We start from the raw sequence: 16,802 nt of genomic DNA, 5'->3' as shown, positions 1-16,802 counted from the left end.
AATGAATCATCAGTTGACATCAAGCAAGCGTGTAAAAAGATATCACATGCACCAAAAATTATCTATCTATCTATCTGGACTTTTGGTTCCCTCCCACCTTCCTTCACGTTTGGAGACTTGATTTCCCGTCGTGCACCTCGCAGGGCGGACAGCGCTTCCTTGTCAAGATGGCGGCTCCCTTGACTCTGCTGTTGATTGTGGCCGTTACGATCCGTGCCGCTTTGTTCCGGTCCAGTTTGGCGGAGCTGATTGCAGAGAGGGTGGAGGTGGTGTCGCCGATAACCGCCTGGAAGAGAGGTAAGCGCGGGTTCAGCGGTTTAGAGCCGCTGCGTTCCGTTCACGTCCGGGTCCCCTCACCTCTCTCTCATCCGCGCTGTTATCCGGTAACTCGGTCAAACCGGTTCAGCTGCAAAAATCAGCAGCTGAGACTCAAATTCAGAAAGTTCGGTGATGTTTTACTGACATTAAGCTAACAACGGACACGTTTTACTTTCTGTAGGGGAAGTGTTTCTTTGCTATTTCCAATGAATGGAGCTCAGTGGTTGTTTCTCTGTCAAACATCCATCGACCACCAATAATAATGACGACCAGAGTCTCTGCCAGCGGCTGAACAAAGATCTGCACAGTCTCTAGTATTTGTGGACCCCCTGTAAATGACCCCCCTCCTATGAGCCACATTCGTTTCCACGGGGTTATTTGCGCATAGTAAAGTAGACGTTACACCTGTAAAACATCTGGCTGACGTGTATAGTGTGTGTATAATGTTACATCAGCAAGTGTTTAAAAATTAATTTCCACAGCTACAGCCAATTTAAAATCACTACTTAGCCTAACAGGCACATGTCCCCCTGCCTTCAGGACCTGCTTGCTGTGAGGTGATGGTGCTAACAATTGCACCACCGTGCAGACACCCTAATTTGGACAAAAGTATACAAACAGACTGAAATATGTACACCCCCATGAATATTTGTTTAATTGCCCCTTAGCAACTGACTACCTCTTCTGTAATCATTGATTTATGAGGGCTCAAAAGTGATGGAGAAAATGCACATACCCCTGCCCCATGTGCTTCGATGGCCAGTAAATATCTGAGAATAATTAATGTACAAAAAAAATCTACTGGTTCACAGTGGGAGGCACTCACTGATTTGACTTTATTATTTGACAAATTTGTATCAGCTTTCCATTAGTTACCACAGACAAAGATTTTGTTTTAGATGAATTTGTGAAATATTAGTGGACTGTGTTTAAGTTTCCATTTAGCATATTATGACACGGTACCTGACAGGAGCCTGAGGTGCAGGTTTGCAGTCAATCTGAGGTTTTTCTGTAAAACACAAAACATGACCAACGTGCTGTGAGACTCGCACAGAAACACTTTGTGCATTTTTCATTACTCAGTTGTAACTGGAAGCTCTGGAACTGTTACTGTCAAGAGGAGGCATTCAAAGACAACAGCCCAGTGCTAATAAAAAATATTAAAAGTTGGAGATTTTAACAGAATTTATGATTTTGGCTTCTAACAATAGTGGAATAGAGAAAAATTAGTTTACAATGTCACTTCACTCTCGAAATTTCAGACCAAATTCACCAAGTTGAAGTTCCATAAATGCAAAAATAAACATTTTCCACAGTGACCAAAATAATTGTGGTTGTGATTTTTATTGTAATATAGCAGTCTTAATAAAACTGTTTCTCTGTTTGCTGTTTCTTTGCAGTTGTTGAAGGTTTGGCTCTGCTTGATTTGGGGGTTTCACCATATTCTGGAGATGTTTTCCACGAGGTGAATCTCTCTCTAACACAAACACCTTTTACAAAGTCTGAGTGAACACTGAATGTATATTTGTACATTAACCTGAAAATAATCGGAAAATATGAAGGAGATGGTCTGGAAAACAAAGATGAAACATTCTAGATTCTCCTTATTTCTTGGTGAACCATCACAGTGGAGGGGATTAGAGACACAGGCAACATTTCTAGAAACTTCTTTCAACAAAAGGTCAGATTTCCACTGAAGCAGCATTCAGATAACACCCAGGTGAAAACTTTGCTTACTAAGCAGCTGTGTAATAGCAAGAACTTCATCATCAGAACAAAGTGAGAGTGTCAGAGTCAGATCTTCTGAGTGAGGAGGGGCCTCCTTAGAGTCGGGCCATGGCTGGACCAAAGGTTTCTAAGAGATTAAATAGATACTCTAAAACATCCAGAGCAGGGTAGGGTGAGCACATCAAACTTTGTTCACAGATAATCAACAAACACAAAATGTATTATATCAAGATCACAAGAATCAATCAGCTGCCTGTTTGTAGACTCAAAGGATGAGTAGCATCTGTAAACCACCTCTCGAATGTCACATTCACACCAACAAAGTGCTGGTGCTCAGTCTAAAACCAGTTCCATGCATTTCCAGGTGCCGTGTTGGTGGAAAACGGACAATAAATGTCTTATTTAATTATATAGACGTGCTGGGATGTTTCATTTGTTCCTGGTTCTTGATTTTTCCATGACATGCTTGCACCTCATAGGTGGTGTATTTCTACAACTGAGATCTGAGTCAGCAGAAAATTATTTAATGTGTCTGAAATCCACAAATGAGGCATGTTGATGTTTAGATGTTCATGTTGAATTCTCCTTCTGCTCTGATCCTTTCAGACTCCTCTCATCATCTACATGTTTCACTTTTTGGTGGACTACGCAGAGATCACATTTATGGTGAGTCTGAATACAAAACATCATTTTGAAGCATTTTTTTCTTTGGGGGCAGTCTCATTACTGGAGAGGGATGGCTGAGGTGGAGCGGACTTGTGCAGAGGATGGATAGGGAATATGGGTCTTGGCCAAGAGCTGCCAGGTGGGAGGAAAAGAGGAAGGCCACAGAGAAGATTCAGAGATGTAGTGAGGGAGGATGTTAGTGATCGAGTGACATGGAGGCAGATGATTGTGACAACCCCTAAAGAAGAAGGAGATTAAACTCTGAAGTGTGATCAAATTGATTGTAAAGCCACACACAAACCTCAAACCTTTTTGAGGCTGATGTTGATGAGAGCTGGTTCTCTGAGCACAACCCAGAACCTGAACGGCAGGTTTCAGTGTCAATCCACAGTTTTAAAGTCCAAAGGCATCAGCAGAGACACCAGGAGCGTGCTCGATGTTCGATGCCCACAGCATTATACATGAATTCATAAACCAGGATTCATCGTTAATGCAAAGGTTTAATGTGATTCCCAGTAACATCTGAGAGACCAGATTCAGCCCTGAAGTAGAGTGTCTCCACTCTCACCAAGAAAACAAGAGCTTCTTGGCCACACTAATACGATCTTCACTTATCATGAGCCGTGTTCACCACATTAACCTCCTCGCTACTTTCCATAAAATAGAGATTTTGGGGTGGAGGGCACAGTGGAGGACACCCAGCTCTTATCACAGAGGACCAGGCACAAGGGTCAGAACAGATTTCCCTCAGAGCTTCTTGAAAATAGCAGACATCAGAGTGAGATGACCTTGAAGTGGAAATGCAGCAAATGTTAAATCAGGCATACTTCATTTTACCGTTTCTGTCTCCTCAGCTGGCCGACGTGATCACCGCTGTGGCTCTTTACATGGCAGTGAAGGAGTACAACAAACAAGTGGTGAGAACACATCAAAATACACAGTTTAAATACTTATGTGTAGAGAAGTAGGGTTGGCCTAAACTCCCAAACCCCGTCTCTAATAATGAACAGGAGTAACTTCAGCTCACGTGTTCTGTGTGAGACCTTTGTGTTTGGGGCTCTGTGTGTCTGCATCTGTTTCTTTTTCATATATTTGTCTTTGATGCCATTTCAGTTCAGAAAGCAGAAGTTTGCTTTGGAGGCCGACCGATACCCCATGGACTCTCTGGAGCTCATCAGAAGCCCCAAAGAAATGTACTACGTCCCTCTGAAAGTAGCCATGTTGTAAGTACCATCACTCATACTGCACACAAGTCGCACCTATAGAAATTCTCTCCTGCCAGATTCAGCTTCTTAAATTTCATCTTCTTACCCAGAATAACAAAGGTGTCACCACTCGGGCTCTTCCAGCTGCGAAGTTTATTATTTATTCTTGAGGCGACTGTTGTTGTGATTCGATGCTGTATAAATAAAACTGAATTGAATTCGGGGTCTAAAATGAATTCATATAAACTTGCTCAATTACAGTGAACACCATCACTCACCCACAAAACACAAAAATTCAGTCTCCACAAAAATGTCCAAACGATCCCGGATGAGCCCCCACTTATGTCCCAACTCAAAAGCCAAAACATAAATAAGGAGACGAACACCAGAATGTCAGTGAGAAAGAGGTTTATCTTGGCTAAAGTGGCTGCTACCACCCAGGCAAAGACTAGTGAGCCTCCCTAAAAGCCTGCTGCAGGTATGCTTTCATCCACACCGGACTAAGTGTGGTCAGTTAGCACCAGCTGAACACACTGAGGAGATTAGGGGCTGCAGAGGGACGTAACAATGACTAGATTATAAAATAATGATCATTTCCAGTTGATAAGAATCACGTTTTAGCCTCTCAAGTTGTGAATGTTGTAAATAGCTGTGAGGAAAAGCTTCATCCAGACGATTGATAAAATTTCAGTATCACCTTGTGGAGGAGAACGCTTCACCTTCTCCGCTCTGAGGTTAAATTTGAGAAAATCCAGGGAAAACGGACAACGCACTGTATCTCCTGAAAATTCTCCTGTTTGTTTTCAGTTTATTTACTTATTTAGTTACTAATAATTGTTCTTTGCTTCTTTTCGCACAGTTACCTGCTGAACCCGTTCACCATCTTATCCTGTGTCGCCAAGTCGACTTGTGGCCTGAACAACGCCGTGCTCGCCCTCTTCTTCCTCTCCACAATAAAAGGTACACTTCAGATCTTCGTCTCGTGTTTGTGTCCGAGCAGGAAGTGACTGTTTCCTGCTGATCCCATTCGTTGGCTCTGCTGAAGCTTTTTTTTTTAATTACATCAGAGGAACGTGAATCACTTTGCTTTTATTTAAATGTCGTTTTTTAGAAGTTTGCTGTGGTTTTATCAGGTTCTAAAAAATTTGCCTTCTCTTTGTTTTTTCAGGAAATGTCTTACTGAGTGCCATATTCCTCTGCTTGGCCACTTATCAGTCCATCTATCCCATCACCCTGTGCGCTCCTGCCATGCTGTATTTTATGCAGGTTTGTCATCTATGAATGGAAGCAGATATTTCATTGTTTTAAATGTTTTATTTTCTCTCTGCTCTCACTTTTCTTTTGTCTTTTCCTTTGCTTGTTTGTTTCCGTTCCTTCGAGCATCATTGCTGGGATTTATCCACCTCCCTGTCTCTGCTCTTCCAGCGTCAGTACATCCCAGTGAATTTCCGTCGGGTCAGCTTCTGGTGGTTCATCGTGCAGTATCTCTTCATGTACCTCGGCAGCTTGTTTGTCCTCATCTGTCTCTCCTTTTTCCTGCTCGGCTCCTGGGACTACCTGCCCTCCGTCTACGGCTTCATGTGAGTAAAGAAAAGAAACGGCGGGGCTGAGGAGCTTTGTCTTCATGTAGTTTCTCTCAGGCACGCGTTCCTGAGTTTGTGGCAAAAGTGCTGAAGACAAGAAAGATAAAAATGAGTGAATTTGGCCTCACTCGGGATTATTCATGTCTCAGACAGCCAGTCGTAGACTGTGCTAAAATCCAAACCTCACCAGCTCTTAAAGCCATCCGAGAGTCGACAAAATCCAAGCTGCTCCTCAAAGTCGAGCACCTTGACCTAAAGCAGCAGTTAGAACCACCCAAGAGAGCAGGAGAGGAGCTGGAAGCCATGAATTGGCATAAAATAAAAGCACCGATGTCTCTGTTGTGTTGAAGTAAATTCTCATGTGAGGTTTTAAGATTTGATCAGTTCATTGGTTTGTTGATTTGAGGATTTTTGGCTTTTGTCAGAAAAAATTTAGATGAATGAGGTTATTATCTTTTCTACAGTAAATTAGAAATGGCAACCGTGGAAAACCCCAGATATACTCTAGAGCAGCCATGCAGAAACACAAGAGTGCCGCGGCCCACAGAGCTCATCTTAAATCTTCACTCTAAACAAATTGTTAGAGAAAGTCATGTTTACGTAAAAATTTTCTCCAAAAACATAAAGCACACAGGCTGTTGGCTTTAAATTGTTAATGCTACACAGTCATGTGCAAAGTGTTAAGGACAGTGTGTGACCCACCTGTCACACACTTCAGCAATACATTTAGGTCAGAGTAACGAGTAATATCACAAACTAACCACTTGATTCCCCTTTTATATAAATATCTTTTTATAAATATATAGATGACATGCATACTTGTACATACAAACTGAATTTCTGTTACTGTGGTCCAGCTGCAGGACCTTAGTGGCCCACAAGGGGTACCCAGCCCACACTTTAGGAACCACTCTTCTAAAGTATATCTAGCTTAATTTACTAGATAAACCCTCTCCAGCTGCCTGGATAGACTGCAGGAGGCAGCACAGGATAATCACTGTTAGCAATGCGATGTAATGAACTGCACTGCTTACACATCAGCGTTGCATCAGACACACACCTCTGTCAGCACCTCTGAGCTGCCATGCATAAGAGAAAATATCTCATGGTGTTGCATCAGCAGGAGGAAGAAACTGTCCATATTTGCGCAAAACGTCCAACTTTTTTATTGCATAATTACTCCACCAGAGGGCGCTGTGAAGCTTATTTATTTTCACTGTTCAGTTCCAATGAGTGCGTGTGATGTTTGAAGACAGAATAAACTCTGTAAGTGTGTCTGCATCTCTAATGGGACTGTTTTCTCTCCCTCCAGTCTCTCGGTTCCTGACCTCACTCCGAACATCGGCCTCTTCTGGTATTTCTTTGCCGAGATGTTTGAACATTTCCGCCTCTTCTTCCTCTGCGTCTTCCAGATTAATGTTTTCTTCTACACCATCCCTCTGTCCATCAAACTAAAGTAAGTCCAGCACCTCATTCTCACGTTAAAGGTCCTTCCAAGTTTTCCTGTTTAATAACCTAAACCTGAGTAAAACCACAACATGATGTATCATCTGTGTTCGTGTGTGTGCTGCAGGGAGCATCCCGTCTTCCTGATCTTCATGCAGTTAGCTGTGATCTCCATCTTTAAGTCGTACCCCACTGTGGGAGACGTTGCACTCTATCTGGCCTTCCTTCCTGTCTGGAGTCACCTGCACAGATGTGCGTGGGGGGGGGGGGACCTGACAACATTTCCACTCAGAGTCTGTGCTCTTACAGATCCTGGTTAAAGTATCATCACATAAAAAAAATGTTTTGAATATTTACCTTAAATTTATGTTGTCTGGGGTCAGAAGCACTGCCGATCAGTGAGAGTAAAAAAACATAGAAACAAAGTCTCTGAAACACTGTAGAATAAATATGAAATAATAATACAGGATGAAATTAAAAAGATCTTTAACACTGATTGGTCAGAGATTTTTCATCAGCTCCAAACTGTCCTCAAATGAAAGTCCTGATTTTTCTCTTGTAGCATCTTAAAGCCTCATTAATTCATGTTTTTGATTTGATTTATCAGTAATTATATGTCTTTGTTCCTGTTCAGTCCTGAGGAACATCTTCCTGGTGTCCTGTGTCTTGCTGGCCTGTTCGGCTCTGTTCCCGGTTCTCTGGCACCTCTGGATCTACGCCGGCAGCGCCAACTCCAACTTCTACTACGCCATAACTCTGCTCTTCAACGTGGCGCAGGTAGGATGGTGTGCATGTGAGCCAGGGGGGCAGAGTTAATGCTGTTTATTTATTTAGTTAAAGATAAATGCAATAACGCTGTTAAATGAAGTTTCATCCATTTTTAGATTTGGGATTTTTTTTTTTGTTTCAATATCACGTCTTCTTTCAAAGTGGCAGTAAAGAAAATCTTATTTACAAGAGGCAGTCTGTAAGAAGAATCCCCCCCGATAGTGCAGTCTCGGTGTCCTGATATAAATATATGTCCCCTTCAGATCCTGCTGGTGTCAGATTATTTCTACGCCTTCTTGAGAAGAGAGCACCACCTCACCAACGGGCTGTACCTGAAGAGGAAGGACGGCTCTGAGGCGACGCTGATTCTCAAATAAAACGCACCCGTGTTTGCACTCAAGGGAGGAATAAACTCGTCTTCTTTTTATCCTCAGAGGGAACAAACAAAAACTGAAGGAGGGTAAAAGACTTTCAGACCTCCTGTGGTCCTCAAACAGATCAAAACGGCACACGCAGAACGTGCGCACGGTACAGCGTCACATGCAAACAATAGCACTGCAACATACAACATGACAGACGTGTGGGATGTCGACACGTGGCTTACTCTGAAGCCTCACCTCCACCTGTAACCTCCACCTGTGGTTACTTCCTGTAAGCCACTCTGGGAAAGTTTATTTTTTGATGCTTTGTTGTTCTTGCAGCTCCAGGTTTTATTTTAAAGCACCAGCTGTCGCGCTGAAGGAAAAACCTCTTTTATTTGATCATTCTCGCCCACGTGCACACGTTTGTGTTTCCCTAATTGCCTTTTTGTTAAAAGTGGCATCTGTCGTGGTCAGAGGAGAAAGAAAAAGCTGTTTTTAAGAGCTTAGAAACCTTTAGTTTCTCACCAGTTTAACAGTGTTTGCCTTTTACAGTCTGCTCTTCAGTTCTCGTTTACCTAAAGTCATCTAAAGTAAAAACCAGTTCAACCTCATTGTGTTGCAGAACACTACTTGAGATTTTGATCAGAAACTGGAAAGTTTTTCTGGCGAGAAGCTGCGTTTGTCAAACATCAGATAATAACAACTACCGAGCAGGAAACGAAGACTGCAGTGAATGTGTTGACAACTGAGTTGCTCGAGTTTGGCATGTTTGGAGAGCAGAAACAGATAATCATCATTAAGCTTCGGTGGAGGGTTGGAGACTGGTCCCAGGAAGAACACACATAATAATGGATCCAAATATTTATGATGGTTTTGGTTGTAGATTTAAATATCACAGAGGAGCGGAGTCTGAAATGTAAAGGGCCTTTCTTCTTCTTCTTCTTCTTCTTCTTCTTCTTGTTTTGGACCAAGTTAAAGCCGCCGTGAGCTCGTGTTTTCCACTTTCATATAATTCACCAAATGAATGCCTGCTTTACTCGTATTTCTGCATGTCATCAAGGTTATTTATTTAGATCAAATTTGTAATTAACATTAAAATATGAACTCTGATGTCTGTTTGGTGAATATTAAGGTACCAACAGGCAAAAAAGTGTCAAATGGTTAATTAGTTATATTTAAAAAGTAAATTAAAACCAGCTGTTTTATTTTCCATCTTTATGTCCTTTATATTTACCATATTGACGTATGAGTGGAGTCAATCTGAACATCTTCGCAGATGAAAGGACGACTACATGCATGTTTATAAGACAGTGTCTCAAATCCACTCTACACACTCGTTCTGTAACAGTTCCTCTAATGTCCACTAGAGTCTGGCGGTAATGAGTCAGTCCCCATAGGCTCCCATGTTAAAATGTCCAGCTTTACAGCACAAATAAAAATGCTTACAGACAAGTGCATACATGGTTTTGGCTAACTAGTTTCCTCCTTCATAAGGTGTTTGTATTTTTAATGACTCGTCTGTTTAATTTTTATTTGGCTTAAAGTTTGATGCTGTTGCTGCTTTCACTCTCAGGCAGGTAGAGTTACAGGCGTCACCTCGGCTAACTGAGTCTGAACCGGACCTTTCGACTGTGTTTGTGCTGTTGGTGCCTTGTGGAGCAAGGAGCAAGTGTGCTTCAGCGTTGGTGAATGAAATACTAATATCTGCCTGTACTAAGCACTAATTAGCAGGTACGAGTGTCTGAGAAACTGCACTCGGTTTCTGAATGAAGTTGTTCTTTTTGTTCAAAGGTTTTTGTCAAACTGAACACTGATTCAGTCACTTTGCTGGTGTGACTTCACTACAAACTCGGACTCAGCTCAGAAACCGTGTATGGTGGAATTGGGACATGAAATCAAAGTTTTGTTTTCTGTTCATTGATGATTTCTCGTTGTAACATGAAATAATTTTATCGGCACCTGTGAACAACCATGTTTGCTTTCAGTAGATGTTGGGAAACATGCAGTTACATTAAAAATGAAAAACACATCCTGTGTTTGTGTCTGTAAACTGCACCCACTCACTGCCCAGTAACATGACAACAGTCTGTTTGTTTTGGGCAAATAGCAACTGTTTTAATGCCAATGATTCATTTTTGGTGTATTTATTTGCTGCACTGAAACATTTGCTCAGATTTTGTTTCGTGAAAAAGGATCTCTGTGTTGTTTTGATACTGCGTGTATGTACGAGTTTGATTAAAGTTCAGGGTTTACAAGGGCCGACGTTACGTTTGATCCGTGATTGTCATAAATGTTGATTAATAAACTCCGGGTGCTGGTTTAGACTCGTCTATTCTATTTCTCCATGCTGGTGTTTTCACACTGATTTGGTGCCAGATTACTAAATTTGAAAAACAAAAGTCTGCACATGCAGGGGGCAGGTGGAGGCCCAAAACTCACGTTGGGCTAAAATAAATACTGACAGCTGATATTCAAAGTTCAGCCAATAAACCAGTTAAGGAATCTACAATGAGACTTTGGGTTTCCACAAAGCAGAGAGAACTCTTCAGGTGACTCCAGTGTAAGTTCTACAATAATCTGTGGATTCTTGGTACCCAGCAGAAAGCTGCAGCCACTTTATCCGGGGCTTTCTAATCTTTTGGCTTCAGTTCAGAATTCTGACCTCATGCGGCTCTAGAGATAAATGAGCAGGTGCTTGAGAAACACTTGGAACCTTGGAGAGCAGAGTCCTTAGATTTGATTTAGGATTAGTTAGGATCTTTCTGATAGAAATCAAAAATCCCACAGAAAAACATCCACACCACATGATTGTGCAGCCGTGTCTGACTGTAGCTATGTTACGAAAGAGATTATCTTTGGTGTGTGAACTGTGGTTCAGTCATGTTTTTCCTTCTTATAATCTTTGGTCTAACCTTTTAACTCATGCATATTTTTTTCAACCCAGTGACCATTGAAATTATAGTTGGGGATGTATTCATTTAGATATGAAGACAGGAGTTCCAAAATAACTGAGTGGTGAGATCTTGTTTCTCAGTGAAAGCTATTAGACCAAGTGGACTTCCGATATATCCTAAGGAGCATAGATATTTTTATTTTTATCACCCCAAACACTTACCTTTGCATTGCTATTGTGGTCTACTTATGAAAGTTAATGAAAAAAATAATAATACCAGGGCCTCACAAAAAGAAGCAGGCAACTGGGGATGCTGAAGATCTGAAAGAGGAAGAGCGTTTTTCCCAGGTGGACCAAAGAGTGGAGAGAATAAAGCAAACACAAAGGGAAATGTAACATCATCTTATATCTGAGTTGGGATTGTGGAGGGGCAGGAACCATCACTGCTGATATAAACACACAGTCTCACATCCACACCTACATCCTGTTTAGAATCACCAGTTAAACCAAGAAGAACATCAGTGAGGAGGAGAGAGCCGGAGTACTCAGGAGGAACCCTGACATATAACAGTGCAAACAAATAATTAGCTCACTGTTTGTGCATGCTCTCTTTCAATATACCTGCCTATATCAAAAATGTTGATCAGTTTGAAACAAAGGCTGGCTCTGTAGCAATCGTCAGATGCAGATAACCCAGTAATGTGGGGAATGCTCTGCATGAGACAAGCAACCTTGTGAAATGTATTTTCCTCGTTCTTTGACCATATAGGCATCAGATAACATACCTCATAAGTCAAAGTTGGACTTGATTTCTGTTCAGTTTGCTTAGGACGAGTAACCGGAGGAGACGTGAGTTTTCCAACTACAGCAGAAAGATCACCGGGGACACTGGAGTGCTGCTAAACCTGCTGCTAGTTCATTGCCATGGAAGCGAATTTAAAAAAAAAACCAAATGTGAAGCGCAGTTTTTCTTTTTTACAGCCATCTGCGGGTTTGCTTCCATTCCAGGGCAAACTGGCTGCACAATCTGAGTCTGAAAAGGAACTCACCTGTTCGATCTGCCATGAAATCTTCAGAGATCCGGTCATCCTCTCATGCAGCCACAGCTTCTGCAAAGAATGTCTGCAGTTGTGGTGGAAGGAGAAGGACACCCAAACCTGCCCACTCTGCATGAAGATACCCTCATCAACTGACCCACCTGTTAGTTTAGTGCTAAGGAACCTGTGTAAGACTGCTGTAGAGGAGAGAGCTGAGAGAGCAGAGACACCACTAGCAGCATCTGAGGCTCTCTGCAATCTGCACGCTGAGAAACTCAAACTCTTCTGTTTGGACCACGAGGAGCCCGTGTGTCTCGTATGTCGAGACTCAAAAGCACACAACAACCACAGATTCAGACCCATCGAAGAAGCTGCACAGGATCAAAGAGTGAAGCTCCAGGTGTTTCTCAAGTGTTTACAAGATAAACTGAAGCTCTTTGAATACGTGAAAGCAAACAGTGACCTCACTGTAGAACACAACGTAGTGCAGACTCGGTACACAGAGAGCCAGATTAGGGAGCAGTTTAAGAAGCTTCATCACTTTCTGTTTGAGGAGGAAGAGGCAAGGATCACCGCTCTGAAGACAGAAGAGCAGCAGAAGAGTCGGATGATGCAGGAGAAGATTGAGGCTCTGACCAAAAAGATAGCAGCTCTTTCTGAAACCATCAGTGCCACACAGGAGGAACTGAGAGCTGATGACTCTTTGTTTCTCTATAACTACAAGGCTGCAGCAGAAAGAGTCCAGCAGCGCCCCCTGCTGGAGGATCCTGAGGTGGTCTCTGGAGCTCTGATCGATGTGGCCAAACACCTGGGCAACCTGGCCTACGACATCTGGAACAAAATGAAGGAGACAGTTTCCTACACTCCTGTGATTCTGAATCCAAACACCGCTGAAGGACACCTCATCATCTCTTCAGATCTTACTAGTGTGAGACAAGGACGCAAACAGAAGCTTCCTGAAAACCCAGAAAGGTTTGACAGCTATTCGATCATCATGGGCTCTGAGGGCTACGACTCGGGGAGTCACAGCTGGGACGTTGAGGTTAGAAATGATGGAGTCTGGTGTCTCGGTGTGCTACAGGAGTCAATTAAGAGAAAGGGACAATTAAAGACTGGATTCTGGGAATTAAGTCGCCACGATGGGAAATACACAGCAGTTGCTCCAACACTTTCACGCAAAGTCCTCGCAGTGAAGACGCTCCAGAGGATCAGAGTTCGCCTGCACTGCGACAAAGGGAAGCTCTCATTCTTTGATATTGATACCAACACACTCATACACACCTTCAAACTCACTATCACTGAGAAGTTGTTTCCTTACATTGAGACCAAGACTCTTCCACTGACCATACTACCATCAGCCATCTGTGTAACACTGGAAGAGCAGCCACGTTTAAAGGGATGTAAAGAGTATTTGGTCCATATCCAATGTAGTTAAGCATGTTTAGATGCTGGTCGAAGAAGTCTGCTTAGAAATAATCACAGACTTGTAATCAAACATTTCTATCATATGAAAGAAATGTGGGTGTCAGAGTATCCATCCACAGATGGCCAGTAACAGGTGTGTCCTACAAGGAAATGCATGGCATTGGTGATGGATACTCCCATGGTACCCATCACCATCGGATACGAACAATAACAGGAACAATGGTGGAATATAACTTATCTGCATACTTCGGAATTAATAGTAAAGCACAGAAATATCTCTGTTATGCAACTTTGTTACTTCACTCCACTTGTAGATGGAAATATATATATTCCATTTATTTTTAGCTTTATTATGCTAGAAATTTTAAATTGCAAAGGCATAATAAATATTATGCTATATTCCAATACCCTGCAGTATATTAATAATAAAAATAATATCTAGCTGCAACATTAAAGTGAATAAGTGACATTAAAATCTTTATGGCATTTTTTTTTTTACATGGTTTCCAGTGTTTGTGTGTAAAAGTTTAGCTATGAACAGAACGCCACCACTGAGACTCCTGCTGTGATTAACGTGTCCTGGTCTGTGTTCCTGTTCAGGGTCGTTGTTCAAATGTTGCACTACCAGTATATGTGTGGTGTACTGGGGACAAAACTCATATCTCAGTATCTTTACACAAAAATATAAATATGTTCTGACCAAATACTATTAAAATTTTAAAAAGCAGTTCTTTCACCTTGGTCTAAAATATTATATTGTTAAATGTTACTTTTTTAAAACTTAAAGTTTAAGCCAAAATCACTGGAACAGTGTCTGGTTTAAATGCAAAACTCACAGTTTTATGTTCATTTAACTTCATGTCAGTCACGATGGATCAGTCTCTGAGCGTTGCTGACTGTGACCAGGCCGGCACGCTGATTCATAAAAGGAGTTTTCTCCTGCTGAATTTGTTGTAAAACTGTTAAATCTTCTTTATATTCATTTTTGTTCACTTAAGTGTCAAATGTGACACCAAAATTATATAGCAAAGGGGAAAAACAAGTTTTTTGTGGTTTTTTCAAACTGGTAAGTATTTAAATAGATTTTTACTAAACCACTGAAGTGGTTCCAATATTTTAATATTTCATGTTTGAAAACAACAAACAAACAAAAAACACATTCACATTTTGCCTCCAACAGTCCTTTAATTTATTTGAATATGATAAATTATCTCAGTATTTTGCAAGTTTAAGTAATTAAATCTATGAAAGTGAATGTTTCTGGGCTTCCCTGGTTACTTACTTTTATTTTTTTGTATGTTTCCTGTTTTAGTTTGACAGTGCATCGCCTTGTCTTGTTACTTAGATTGTCTTCACCTGTCTCTCCTTCCCCACCTGTTTCCCCAGGACTTGCTTTATTTTTGTATTAAGTTTGTAAGTTTAATAAAACTGCTTTTATTTTTTTATTTTTTTTTAACTTTATTTAAAGTAAACAAGTTTACATATAAAATGCTTCACCCCTCATGTTTTTGAGTCCTCAGTTTGGGTCCTGCCTGCTACATAGCTTGACATGACATACTTGGGCAATCTGAGCTAAAACATCTGGAACAACATGAAGGAGGTGGGCTCCTGCACTCCTGTGATTCTTCATCCAAACTCTATTCATCTACACCTGAAGATCAAAACACGCGATCATCGAAAAACTGTTTTCATGTATTTGCACAAAGAAAGAACCACAGATGATATTACCAGTGACTGTGAGAGTGGAACAGCATGTGGACCCTTTATCCACATGTTTCATCTCCTGTTGTTTTGGTCCGTACCTGAGTGTGATTACTGTGTTCACACTGCACAAACAAACCACACCAAGGGGGAAAACAAATCAGAGTTCAATTTAAACCGACTAAACACTGCAGGTGTGAAAACACCCTTAACCCTTTACTGCATGAATTATGACAACCTCAGGCAGGAATGTTAAGTATTTTTATTCATCTTTAGGCAAGAAAAAAAGATTTGTGAACTTCATTTTTTAAAAATGTACTTTTCAAAGAGTCTTTTGAAAAGTACATGTTTGCCACCCACTGGTGGCAGGGCATGGTGTGACACATCAGTGTCCAATGTAGTGGTTTATGCGCAACTATACCATCAACACTGACACAAATACAAGAAAACAGCCTTTGAATAGCTGTAACTGTGGTGACCATTATGCATGAAAGGGTTAATCCAGAGTCAGCACATTATCAGACTGCACAGATGTAATAAATATGGGAATTAAAGGAAAGAACACTTTTAACTTGCAATTAGAAAATTCAATTAGAAATTGGCTGTGTTCAGACTGACAGATGATTCATAAAGAAGTTTGTCCAGCTCAATTCTACATATGACATTTGAAAGGGGACAGAAGTGTTTTTTGTAATACTAGTGGGCTCAAGTAATTTAATAGTCTGGAAAACCTCATTCACAAATTACCTCCAAAACATTAAATTAATTTAAACTGCAATTAATTTGTTTTTATTTTTATCCCTGAAGTAAAAAAAAAGCTGTAAAAATTATTAGGTTTTGAGCTTAATTATTTTATCTACTTTTGCTATTATATTTTTCATAATCTTCACAGATCAGTATTGTCCCATTCACTTGGTAATATCTTTGACTGAAGTAGGTGGTTCTCTGGTGCTCTGGTACATATGTTCAGTTATGTGTAGAAGAAGAGTCCACTGGTGTTTCAAACACCCTTCTTTGTGTGTTGTTTCTAATCAAGATTTTAGGTTTTGTTGAACCAGCTCACACAAAGAGAACTTGTTTAACTTAAACCTGATTCACCTCTGAGTGCACTTTCTGCTAGACTGTCATCATCTAAATCCTCTGAAGCCACATCAGTGTTCACTTTCTTGCCTTCATATAGAGTGTGCTTTGATGTTGTGGGGAGAGCTGGGAGTCTGTCAAAGGAAGTGATTAGTGGACTGCACTTCTGAGTCATTATTACTCAACTTTCACCCATAAGTAACCACCGGCATCACATCGGTTAGATTTTGGCAAAAAAATAACCTCCCTTACATGGGAGCTTCCTCACAGGCTGTTAGAGGCAACAACAGAATCAGGGAAGCTCTCATTTTATATGATATGTTAGAATCTGTAGTAAAATCCTTAATAACACATGAAAATGGGTCTTTTCAATCACAATGTTTGTTCAGAATGAATTGCTGAAGTGGAACATCTTTGAATGGCAGAAATGTACACATATAGGGAAATGTTACTTGCTATTTGTCTTCCTCTTTCGATGTGGACATAAATCACATGACAGCTTCATTTTGTCACCAATGCATTAAAACTGACCATCAGCAGCAGACACAACCAGAGGAATTACAGCTGCTGGGGGAAGAAAGCTGGGAACA

The 16,802-nt window shown here is 41.0% G+C and overlaps 2 protein-coding genes across 2 annotated transcripts; both read left to right on the top strand.

Annotated features, from left to right (window-relative positions):
* The first annotated feature begins 44 nt into the window (after positions 1-44).
* On the top strand, positions 45-10,398 carry LOC147331547 (GPI-anchor transamidase component PIGU-like). The gene is made up of 12 exons (XM_086293959.1): positions 45-297; positions 1,719-1,783; positions 2,653-2,712; positions 3,567-3,629; positions 3,826-3,935; positions 4,777-4,877; positions 5,086-5,183; positions 5,343-5,497; positions 6,813-6,956; positions 7,074-7,198; positions 7,581-7,723; positions 7,978-10,398. The coding sequence occupies exons 1-12, from the start codon at positions 168-170 to the stop codon at positions 8,089-8,091; spliced, it is 1,308 nt and encodes a 435-aa protein (XP_086150085.1). The 5' UTR covers positions 45-167; the 3' UTR covers positions 8,092-10,398.
* Positions 10,399-11,893: 1,495 nt separating this feature from the next.
* On the top strand, positions 11,894-13,669 carry LOC147331546 (E3 ubiquitin-protein ligase TRIM35-like). Its single transcript, XM_086294371.1, has one exon. It carries the CDS (start codon positions 11,894-11,896, stop codon positions 13,439-13,441), a length of 1,548 nt encoding a protein of 515 aa, XP_086150497.1. The 3' UTR covers positions 13,442-13,669.
* Positions 13,670-16,802: the final 3,133 nt, after the last annotated feature.

Source organism: Aulonocara sp. 'chitande type north' Nkhata Bay, linkage group LG5 (assembly GCF_057382095.1).
Source record: "Aulonocara sp. 'chitande type north' Nkhata Bay isolate Kocher_YH1m ecotype deep benthic linkage group LG5, A_spYH_male_GT1.1, whole genome shotgun sequence".
NCBI lineage: Eukaryota > Metazoa > Chordata > Actinopteri > Cichliformes > Cichlidae > Aulonocara > Aulonocara sp. 'chitande type north' Nkhata Bay.
Note: the sequence above shows the minus strand (reverse complement) of the source record. Positions and strands in the feature narration are given on the sequence as shown.